General features: G+C 48.6%; 1 protein-coding gene across 1 annotated transcript in view; it reads right to left on the bottom strand.

The window, feature by feature from the left end:
- LOC144680109 (carbohydrate sulfotransferase 9-like) overlaps positions 1 to 11,317 on the bottom strand; it is a 110,798-nt gene that overhangs the window by 76,956 nt on the left and 22,525 nt on the right. Inside the window, exon 2 of the mRNA XM_078541254.1 lies at positions 10,930 to 11,063. Coding sequence (XP_078397380.1) covers positions 10,930 to 11,063 — 134 coding nt within the window. The remainder of the gene's footprint in view (positions 1 to 10,929; positions 11,064 to 11,317) is intronic.

The raw sequence follows: 11,317 nt of genomic DNA, 5'->3' as shown, positions 1-11,317 counted from the left end.
GAGCAGGAGTAGGCCATTCGGCCCTTCGAGCCTGCTCCACCATTCATTATGATCATGGCTGATCATCCAACTCAATAGCCTGCTCCCGCTTTCTCCCCATACCCTTTGATCACTTTCGCCCCAAGAGCTATATCTAACTCCTTCTTGAAAACATACAATGTTTTGGTCTGAACTACTTTCTGTGGTTACGAGTTCCACAGGCTCACCACTCTCTGGGTGAAGAAATTTCATCTCACCTCATTCTTAAATGGTCTACTCTATATCCTCAGACTGTGACCCCTGGTTTTGGACTCCCCACCATCGGGAACATCCTTCCTGCATCTACCCTGTCTAGTCCTGTTAGAATTTTATAGGTTACGATGAGATCCCCCCTCATTCTTCTGGGCTCCAGTGAATATAATCCTAACCGACTCAATCTCCCCTCATATGTCAGTCCCGCCATCCCAGGAATCAGTCGGGTAAACCTTCGCTGCACTCCCTCTATAGCAGGTCACAGAACAATTGAACGCTGCACGCATGATCTCACCATCAACAACAACAAATTGCGTTTATGTAGCACCTTTAACATAGTAAAGCATCCCAAAGTGCTTCCCAGGCACATTATCTGGTAAAATTTGACATTGAGCCCCATTAGGTGATATTAGGACAAATGACCAAAAGAGTTGGTCATTTTTTTAGTCAAAAAAGTTGGTTTTAAGGAGCGCCTTAAAGGAGGGGAGAGAGGTGGAGAGGTTCAGAAAGAGAATTTCAGAGCTTTGGACCTTTGCAGTCGAAGGCAATAGCCACCTCTGATTGAACGGTTATAACTGAGGGATGCCCAACAAGAGGCCAGAATTAGAGGAGTGCAGAGATCTCAGAGGGCTGTGAGGCTGGAGGAGATTATAGGAGACAGGGCGGGGAGAGGCCGTGAAGGAATTTGAAAACAAGGATGAGAGTTTTAAAAATCGAGACTTTGCCAGGTAACAATTAACTTGTTACAGACTCTTTGCTTAAAGTGACATCGTTTTCATGTGAAAGTATTCGGCAAATCACGCTTTAGTTGCATAAACAAAAAGGACACAAAAATTGTAAATTATATCAAAACACAGCTTCACTTTACCCACGGTAAAAATATGCATCACTTTCCTGTTTTTCCCATTCTTCAACAAGAAAGAAAAGTTGCAAATTTATCTTCACAAAGCCGGTGAGTTTTTTTTAGATTTTCTCGATTGCGTGCAGGACATTCCTCCTAACATTCACTCCTGTTTACCTTTGAGTTAAGCGGTTATCTCCATTTCTCAGCATTCCTTTGCCCTTTATCTCATTTGTTCTTGGAATGTGGGCGTCGCTGGCTAGGCCAGCATTTATTGCCTGTCCCTAAATGTCCTTATTCAGAGGGCAGTTAAGAATCAACCAAGTGTTATGGGTCTGGAGTCACATGTAGGCCAGATCAAGTGAGGACGGTAGATTTCCTTCCCTAAAGGACATTAGTGAACCAGATGGGTTTTTACAACAATCGGCAATGGTTTCATGGTCATCATCAGGCTTTTACTTCCAGATTTTTATTGGATTCAAATTTCACCAGCTGCTGTGGTGGGATTTGAACCCAGGTCCCCAGAGCATTACCCTGGGTCTCCCGAATACCGGTCCAGTGACAGTGACAATATCACTATGCCCACCCCACCCCTCCCTAAATCCTACAATATAAACAATGAACACTCAACAGATCACCCATTATCTATGGGGCGGGGGGAGAGTTCACAGGCTGAATTCACCAACTGCGATGCGGGAAGGCACATCCGGTCCTACTGCCACACCATTTAGCCAACCGCAGGAAAGTTGCATTGTAGGGGAGACGGCGATGTCATGGTAATGTCGCTGGTCTAGCAATCCAGAATAATAGTCTGAAGGTAGGGGTTCATAAGCTGCCACAGCAGTTGATGGAATTTAAATTCAATGCAGGGATGATGTTTCCTCTGTCTGGGGTTGGAGGGGGCAGGGGGATGGAGGGTGGGGTCCAGAACAAGGGGTCACAGTCTCAGTGTATGGGGTAGGCCATTTAGGACTGAGATGAGGAGAAACTTCTTCACTCAGAGGGTGGTGAACCTGTGGAATTCTCTACCAGAGAAGGTTGTGGAGGCCAAGTCACTGAATATATTTAAGAAGGAAATAGATTTCTGGATACTAAAGGCGTCAAGGGGTGTGGGGAGAGAGCGGGAATACGGCGTTGAGATAGAGGATCAGCCATGATCATATTGAATGGTGGAGCAGGCTCAAAGGGCCAAATGACCTACTCCTGCTCCTATTTTCTATGTTTCTGTGTAATTAGTGATTTTGGAATTGAAAGCTAGCCTCAGTGATAGTGACCATGACAACCATTATTGATTGTTGTAAAAACCCATCCGGTTCCCTCCTGTCCTTTAGGGAAGGGAATCTGCCGTCCTTACCCAGCCTGGCCTGCATGTGACTCCAGACCCACAGTAATGTGGTCAACTCTAAACTGCCACTCTGAAATGGCCTACCAAGCCACTCAGTTCAAGGGCAATTAGGGATGGACAACAAATGCTGGCCTTCCCAGCGACGCCCGCATCCCATGCGAAGAATTTTAAAAAAGATTGGCTCTAGGTGGGCAACCAATGAAGGGCCTTTTCCCACCTGCGTGTGGACTTGGCCCTAACTGGCTCTGGGGTGGGGGGCCTTCCCTTGGGAAACCCAGTCCCACAATTAGACTCATCTCAGCCTTGAATACATCCAGTGACCCAGCCTCTACTGCTCTCTGGGGTAAAGAATTCCAAAGATTCACAAGGAGAAATTCCTCCCCATCTCTATGTTAAATGGGTGACTCCTTATGCCAAAATTGTGCCCCTTTGTCCTCGTCTCTCCCACAAGAGGAAACATCCTCTCAGCATGCACCTTATCCAGTCCCCTCAAGATCTTATGTGTTTCAATAAGACCGCCACTCATTCTTCTAAACTCCGATGAGTGTAGGCCCAACCTGCTCAACCTTTCCTCATAAAGACCAACTCATTCGACCCAGGGATCAGTTGAGCGAACCTCCTCTGAACTGAAACACTGGGCTTAACTTTACGACGGAGAAGGTGCTGGATTGGGAGGAGGGGGTTCTGACAACTTTGAGCACCGAGGAAGGCATGCCTGTTTCCCAACGTATTTCCCAACTGCATGGATTTTCCGGAGGCAGCTTTTCAAGGAAGGCCGCCAGTCCGAAATGGATGGTAAGGCAGGTAAGGCGGGCGTCGGGCAGGTGAGAGGTATTTTGACACAGAGGTGCAAGGGACCCGCTCTGGGTCATCGCCTCATCCAAGCAGGAGATGCACAGCAGGAGGCCATGGACTCAAGCAGCAGCTTGTGTATGAGAAAGGAGAATCGGCAAAGATACTGATGACGTGGGCATAGTGCGGGGAAATGGTGCTGAAGCGATTGATCAGCGATGATCTAATTGAATGGCGGAGCAAGCTCAGGGGCCGAATGGCCTACTCCTGCTCCTATGTTTCTACGAGCTGACGCGTTGCCCCTAATTAGCCACAGTCTGAAGCAGAGCATTCAGGTTGTAAGTGCTGAAGGTGGGGTAGTTGGGTTCAGAGCAGGGGGGGGGTCAATCTGGCTCGGTGTCAGCCGGCAGGAAGACCTGGCAGCTGAGGTGGCTGTAACTGAGCCTGTCTCTGGACATGGAGCCCGCTGCACCCAGCTCCGGCCTGCTGAACACATCCGCTGCCCCAATCGGACAGATATCATCGAGGCGGCCTACTAACGGATCACGTCCCGCGTCATTCAGCCCGATGTTTTGCCACCGCCTCAAAATAACCCCAACATCGGGTTCCTGACGCTGTCAGGAAAGTTCAGCCCGTTCACTGTTTCCCTCTCCACAGATGCTGCCAGACCTGCTGAGTGTTTCCAGCATCGCAAACATTTTGCTTTTCATTTTTTCTGCTAGAACGTTCTTTAGGGACACTCCCTTCAATCGCCCTCGGCTTTTCTTTCACACCCAGTTGGACAGAACCCCTTGGACTCCGAGAGGCCTTTGACATTTTTCTTCCCCCGTCATCGGCCGGGGTTTTTGGTTCGCATCCTCCTTGTCCAGGTTCCCCTCGTCTTTTCGATATTTTCAGCTCCTTCTGTCTAAATCTCAGCAGCTTCCACCCAATGTAACGGGATATACCTCAAGGGACCGGATTTTACAGGCCCCCTCCTGCCCTGGCAGGATATTGCGGTCCCGGCGAACGGAATGGAGGTTTAAATGTCTCGCCGCGTCCGCCGGGGAGAGACACACCAATGGCGGGGCTGTAAAATCCTGGCCAAGCATCTGATCCAGCCTTACACCTTAAAACTCCAACTTTCCAAAGAGGAGACTGTGAAAGAATATCAGGGAGGGACACTTGATCTGTAAATGGAAAAGGCGAGCAAAATGTTTTGGTTGTCTACCCTTTGTCACAGAAAAGACTAAAAACACAACAGAACATTTTCACTCATTAGCCTCTCTGTTCCCTTTACAGATGTGCCTTTCCCAGGGTTTAAATGTTTTTAATTTTCTTCTTTCTTATTGTGAGCTCCCTTCAACCGCGCTTGTTGTGGGTTCATTTAATGAGCCGTTCTTTTCCCATTTATTCATACACTTCCAGTGATCAAATGTATTCCTGGAGGTTTCATCACATGACTCGCCCCCACGCTCCAGCCAACACACCCATCCTGCCTTCTCACACCAGGGGCAATGCAAAAATACTCATTACCCAAATTGGATGGTTCTTGACTGTCAGCCAAACAGCCTTTTTATTCCCCGTGTCTGATATTTTTTTATATCGGATAAAGAGGGATGTTCAAAGATTTTTTGCTTTTAAAAACTATGTCTTTTCATGCCCCAGTGATTTTTCTCCAGGGTTGCAGACAGGAGTGTCATACAAGCATATCAACATACTAATTAGGGGCTGGAGTAGGCCACTCGGCCCCTCGAACCTGCTCCGCCGTTCTATACTGGCTGACCTCATTTTAACCTCAACTCCACATTCCCCACCCCAACTCCACATTCCTGCTTACCTCCAATAACCTTTCACCCCCCTTTCCCCACCCCCCGGCTTATTGAGAATCTATCTACCTCTGCCTTAAAGATAATCAAAGACACTGCCTCAAACCTCCCGTTTGGGAAGAGAATTCCAAAGTCTCTCAGCCCCCCTCGGACAGAAAAATCTTTTCCTCATCTCCCTCTTAAATGGGCGACCTGTTATTATTAAACAGTCACCCCTGTCCCGGAGATTCATCTTCAATTCCTGGGAGACTCCAGGCCTATCCTGGAGGGGCAGCAACCCCACATCACCTTCCAGTAGAACACCCTGACATTGTCGAGTGTTCAAAAAGTGCTAGACCCTACAACTTTCATTGAGAAATTCCTGGCCTTTCAACTGTAACAATAGTGATGATCCAATTAACTAGTTTCCATAGAGCACAAAAAATCAGAAGTGGATCACATTGAAATCACAGCACAGAAACAATCCATTTGGCCTTGCTGGTCTAAGCCAACATCTCATATTAAATTCTCCTAAAAATTCTAATTTTAGCAAATCAGACTTAGCATTAAAAAGTAGCTCCCTATCTGGCTCAATTGGTTCATGCCTGTGTGAGCCTCCTCCCATCTGAATTCATCTCGCCCCATCAACACGACTTTTCCTCTTTTATGTATTCATTTACAGGCTTCGCTGGCCAGGCCAGCATTATTTGCCCTTGAGAAAGTGGGGAGCTGCCTTCTTGAACTGCTGCAGTCCATGTGGTACACCCACAGTAGGAAGGGATTTCCAGGATTTTGACCCAGTGACAGTGAAAGAACACCGATATATTTCCACGTCTAGAGGTTAGTCGTCATGGGTTTGGAAGGTGCTTTCTAAGGTTCATCATTTTTTTTTACTCATTGGGCACAGGTGTCGCTGGCTATGACAGCATTTATTGCCCATTCCCCTAATCGCAGTTAAGGGTCAACCACATTGCTGGAGTCACACATAAGGACAACAGATTTCCCTGAAGGGTATTAATGAACCAAATGGGGTTTTTAAATCAGCAATGGTTTCATGATCATCATTAGACTTTTAATTCCAGATTTTTATTGAATTCCAATTCAACCATCTGCTGTGGTGGGATTCGAACCTGGGTGCCCAGAGCATTACAGAATCACAGAATCTCACAGTGCAGAAGAGGCCCTTCGGCCCATCGAGTCTGCACCGACACGTGAGAAACACCTGACCTACCTACCTAATCCCATTTACTGGCACTTGGCCCATAGCCTTGAATGTTGTGACGTGCCAAGTGCTCATCCAGGTACTTTTTAAAGGATGTGAGGCAACCCGCCTCCACCACCCTCCCAGGCAGTGCATTCCAGACTGTCACCACCCTCTGGGTAAAAAAGTTTTTCCTCACATCCCCCCTAAGCCTCCTGCCTCTCACCTTGAACTTATGTCCCCTTGTGACTGACCCTTCAACTAAGGGGAACAGCTGCTCCCTATCCACCCTGTCCATGCCCCTCATAATCTTGTACACCTCGATCAGGTCGCCCCTCAGTCTTCTCTGCTCCAACGAAAACAACCCAAGTCTATCCAACCTCTCTTCATAACTTAAATGTTTCATCCCAGGCAACATCCTGGTGAATCTCCTCTTCACCCCCTCCAGTGCAATCACATCCTTCCTATAATGTGGCGACCGGAGCTGCACACAGTACTCCAGCTGTGGCCTCACCAAGGTTCTATACAACGCCAACATGACCTCCCTACTTTTGTAATCTATGCCTCAATTGATAAAGGCAAGTGTCCCATATGCCTTTTTCACCACCCCACTAACATGCCCCTTTGCCTTCAGAGATTTATGGACACAAACGCCAAGGTCCTTTTGTTCCTCAGAACTTCCTAGTGTCATGCCGTTCATTGAATACTTCCTTGTCAAATTAATCCTTCCAAAGTGTACCACCTCACACTTTTCAGGGTTAAATTCCATCTGCCACTTATCTGCCCATTTGACCATTTCGTCTATATCTTCCTGTAGCCCAAGACACTCAACTTTACTGTTAACCACCCGGCCAATCTTTGTTTCAACCGCAAACTTACTAATCCTAACCCCCCTCAACATAGTCATCTATGTCGTTTTATATAAATGACAAATAATAGGGGACTGAGCACAGATCCCTGTGGTACGCCACTGGACACTGGCTTCCAGTCACTTAAGCATCCTTCTGTCATCACCCTCTGTCTCCTACAACTAAGCCAATTTTGAATCCACCTTATCAAATTACCCTGTATCCCATGTGCATTTGCCTTCTTCATAAGTCTCCCATGTGGGACCTTGTCAAAGGCTTTGCTGAAATCCATATAAACTACATCAACTGCACTACCCTCATCTACACGCCTAGCCACCTCTTGGGTCAGTGACAACACCACTGCACCATTTCTTCCCCTTAGATGGTATACACTGTAGTGGGTTCACACTGCTGCAACTGTGCGTTGGTGGTGGAGGGAGTGGCTGTTTGTGGATGGGGTGCCAATCAAGCGGGGCTGCTTTGTCCTGGATAGTATCTATTCTTTTCTCCCTCCTGTGTTTATCCAGCTTCCCTTTAAATGCATCTATACTATTCACCTCAGCTACTGCATGCGATAGCAAGTTCCACATTCTCCACTCACCACTCCCTGGGTAAAGAAGTTTCTGCTGAATTCCTGATTGAATTTATTCGTGACCGTCCTATATTTATGCCCCGCCCCCACCTACCCAATGCACCCCCCCACCCCCACACACATACCCGCTTATCAAGTTCTGGTCTTGCCAGCAACCGCAAACATCTTCTCTACGTTTGGTATGTTGAATTCTTTCATAGTTGGTCTCCTCCACCATAAATCTAGAATTATCCATTCAACTGGAATAAAATTAAATAAGTATAAATGTCTTTTTTCTACAATACTCAAGCTCTGTGCTACCAAGCGGCTATTTGTAAAACTAGATTCAGTGTATTTCTCCCCATATCCTTTGATCCCTTTCGCCCCAAGAGCTACATCTAACTCCTTCTTGAAAACTAATTAAAAATTAAAAATTGAATTAAAACCACTTCCAATTTCTGGGTACCTATTGTACTGACCACACCCTCCCCCCACACCCTTGACCCCTCACGGGTCCCCTGACTATCCCCACTACCCCACCCCCCCTCCCAGCCCTCCCCACGGGACTCCTCCCACCCCACCGACCCCCCCCCACGGGCCCCCCCACCGACTGCCTGCCCCAGCCCCCCATAATCTCCCCCTCCAAATCCCCGACACCCACAGGGCCCACAACTACTCTGCCCAGCCCCCACTGACCACCCCCCAGACCATCTGACCTCTCCACTGACCACCGCACATTGAGCACCTGACCTCCGGCACTGACCACCCCCTCCAGAACACCTGACACCGCCCCCTCGCTGACCATCCGACCCCACCCACTGACCACCTGAACACCCAAACACCGCCCCCCCTCGACTATCTGACCTCCCTCTCTCCTTTCCTCCAACACAGCTGCCTTTGACTTAAGCTCTTGGGAACCCGCTGCACTACACTGTTCTCACCCGCCCTGAGTCAGGAGGTTGGATGATAAAGCAGCGGCTGGTTTTCAAGGTAAGGAACTAGGAACGTAGTGGCAATCAGATTGCTACTCCGAGCAAGTTATGGGCCAATGTTATTCATTCCTCTCAGAATTATCATCCTCCAAATTCAATGCTATTGGTGGTATTGAGGGGCTATTTTTTTATTCATTCATGGGATCTGGGCGTCACTGGCTGGGCCAGCATTTATTGCCCATCCCTAGTTGCCCTTGAGAAGGTGGTGGTGAGCTGCCTTCTTGAACCGCTGCAGTCCATGTGGTGTAGGTACACCCACAGTGCTGTTAGGGAGGGAGTTCCAGGATTTTGACCCAGTGACAGTGAAGGAACAGCGATATATTTCCAAGTCAGGATGGTGAGTGGCTTGGAGGGGAACTTCCAAGTGGTGGTGCTCCCATGTGTCTACTGCCCTTGTCCTTCTAGATGGTAGTGGTCGTGGGTTTGGAAGGTGCTGTCTAAGTGACGGAAAGCAAGGTTAAAACTGTACTTCAGAGGGTATTTCACTATCAAACACTCCCCTGTCCAGCTTCATTCTCCACTCGTTCCTTAAGTATCTAATGTTAGCGATTAAGGCGTTGATTGTTTCAATTCAACAGGAGCTCAGCCAGGCCCATCATAGCTGAGCTGCAGCCTACAACAACTTGCATTTATATAACATCTGTAAAGGTCTTGTGGTGCAGTGGGTAGTGTCCCTGCCTCGGAGCCAGAAGCTCTGGGGTTGAGTCCCATCGGGGCTTGTTGGCCAAGGGTGGTGCATTCATTCGGCGGCCAAACGGGTTGAGTATCAACCTGCCAATCTTTCCAACACACGCCAATGGCTGGCGGTAAGAGTGGGAGAGATTCCTGGTCAGGCATGTGATGGGAAGAACGTCGGAACCTGTACCTTCACTATCCAAGTTACAACATGCACGTTGCCACAGCAACTCAGGCTTCCTGGCCGGAGTCTTCCGGCCCCTCACACCGACGGGATCTTCCGGTCCCCGCCGATGTGAGCGGAGATTTCAATGGCTCGTCGGCCCCATCGCGGGGGGAAGGGTCTGGAAAATTCCGGCCCCTGGATGAACTGTAGGACACCAGCGCTGTACAGCATCCTTACTGCCGTCTGGTGTCTCGAGGAGCGTTATTAGGCTAAACTTTGACACCTAGCCATATGATAAGATGTTAGGATGGGGAGACGAATAACTTGGCCAAAGAGATTAGCTTTGAGGAGGAGAGAGCAGCGGCGAAGCACAGAGGCCGAGGGAGGACATCCCAGAGCTTAGGGCCCCAGGCAAGTGAAGGCACGGCCGCCAACGGTGGAGAGATGGAAACCGCGGGCGAGGCCAGAGCAGTGCAGGGATCGTGGAGATTTGTAAGGGCTGGAGGATATTACAGAGATATTTTGGCAGAGTCAGTTCTTGCCTGCAGTATGATAGCAGATTCCTTTTCAGTTACATAATGGAAACAAAGAACCTGCAAGCCCAAACGAAATAAAGGCAACCTGATGTCACTCCACAAAAATATTCCAGGGGTGACTAGGGGTGTTTCACCCTGGTACGAAATTTCTCCCCATTGAGGATTAATCTTTCCTATCTTGGAAGGTCTGTTACACACATTATACCTCGATATCTCCCTGGGTGTGAGGACTTCCAAATGACCGTGAGATATCCAAATAACATTTCCCCTGGGAATTCCGTTAACCAAGTATAACTCCGGCCATTTTTGCTGGCTTGGAAACTGACAGTTCCCTGAGAGACGCCAGTCGCTGGGAGAACCCTGCCCCTCCGGCAATGTCACTGTGACCCGGGTCCTTCTACAATTCAGCTTCTCTTCCCATCGCTCGCCAACATCACCTCAGGGAAAGGCTGGCCGCACATTTTTAGTTATCGCCTCGTTAAAAAGTCGTCATTCAGAGTTTACGTTTTGCATTTGTGTTTTACTGCACCCCCCCTCCCCACCTCTTGATCCCCCCCCGAACCTCCCCCCCACCGCATCCCCCACCTGCCACTGCCCACTTTGGAGATGCCTCCTCAATTTAAACAAGGCAGCTGAGAGGCACACGCCAGCAAACAGGTAAAATATCTTATCACCGCACTGCAAAGTTTTGTTGAAGGCAGGAGGGGCCCTGAAGCACCATCTCACGTCCAGCTTTACAAGCCCTTTTGGATTCCTAGTGCCAGGGTTCCAGTTCTGCGCACAGTGAGGCACTCTGTCAAATAAATAGCCGTCCCCACATGTTTGTGGAAATTCCCCAGAGCTCCTAGAGTACTCAACAGGCTATTTGTACTGCTTCTGCATCATAAATAAGCTTTGAAAGCCGGGCTAGCTGTGTTTTTTTTTTAAAAAATGCATGTACTCACAGTAACTGTTTCTCTCTGTGTGATCGCAGTCAGGCCAGCTGTGCAGATGTTGCAGGAGTAAACTTTTTCCTTTTCCCCAGAAATGATAGCCCGAAACCTTTTCCCATTTCACTGCTCCCTTTCTCTCTATTTGTCTGTCTCAGTCTTGGAATCTCTGGAAATGGGAGAATGTTGGTTGTGCACTGGGAGCAGAGAGAGAGTGAGAGGGAATCACCCCTGGTGTGTGGATCTGAAGAGAGAGAGAGAGGGAGCTTAAAACAGCTCGTTACTCTAGCTGGGCTGCTGTGCCCCAGCCTTCACATCTGGTGTAAGCCAATCAGCAGGTCCAGACACTCCCACTTGGCGTGTTGACTGACTACAGTAGCTCACACTACAAATAATCCATGCT

The sequence above is a fragment of the Cetorhinus maximus genome, chromosome 4 (assembly GCF_964194155.1).
Source record: "Cetorhinus maximus chromosome 4, sCetMax3.hap1.1, whole genome shotgun sequence".
Taxonomy (NCBI): domain Eukaryota; kingdom Metazoa; phylum Chordata; class Chondrichthyes; order Lamniformes; family Cetorhinidae; genus Cetorhinus; species Cetorhinus maximus.
Note: the sequence above shows the minus strand (reverse complement) of the source record. Positions and strands in the feature narration are given on the sequence as shown.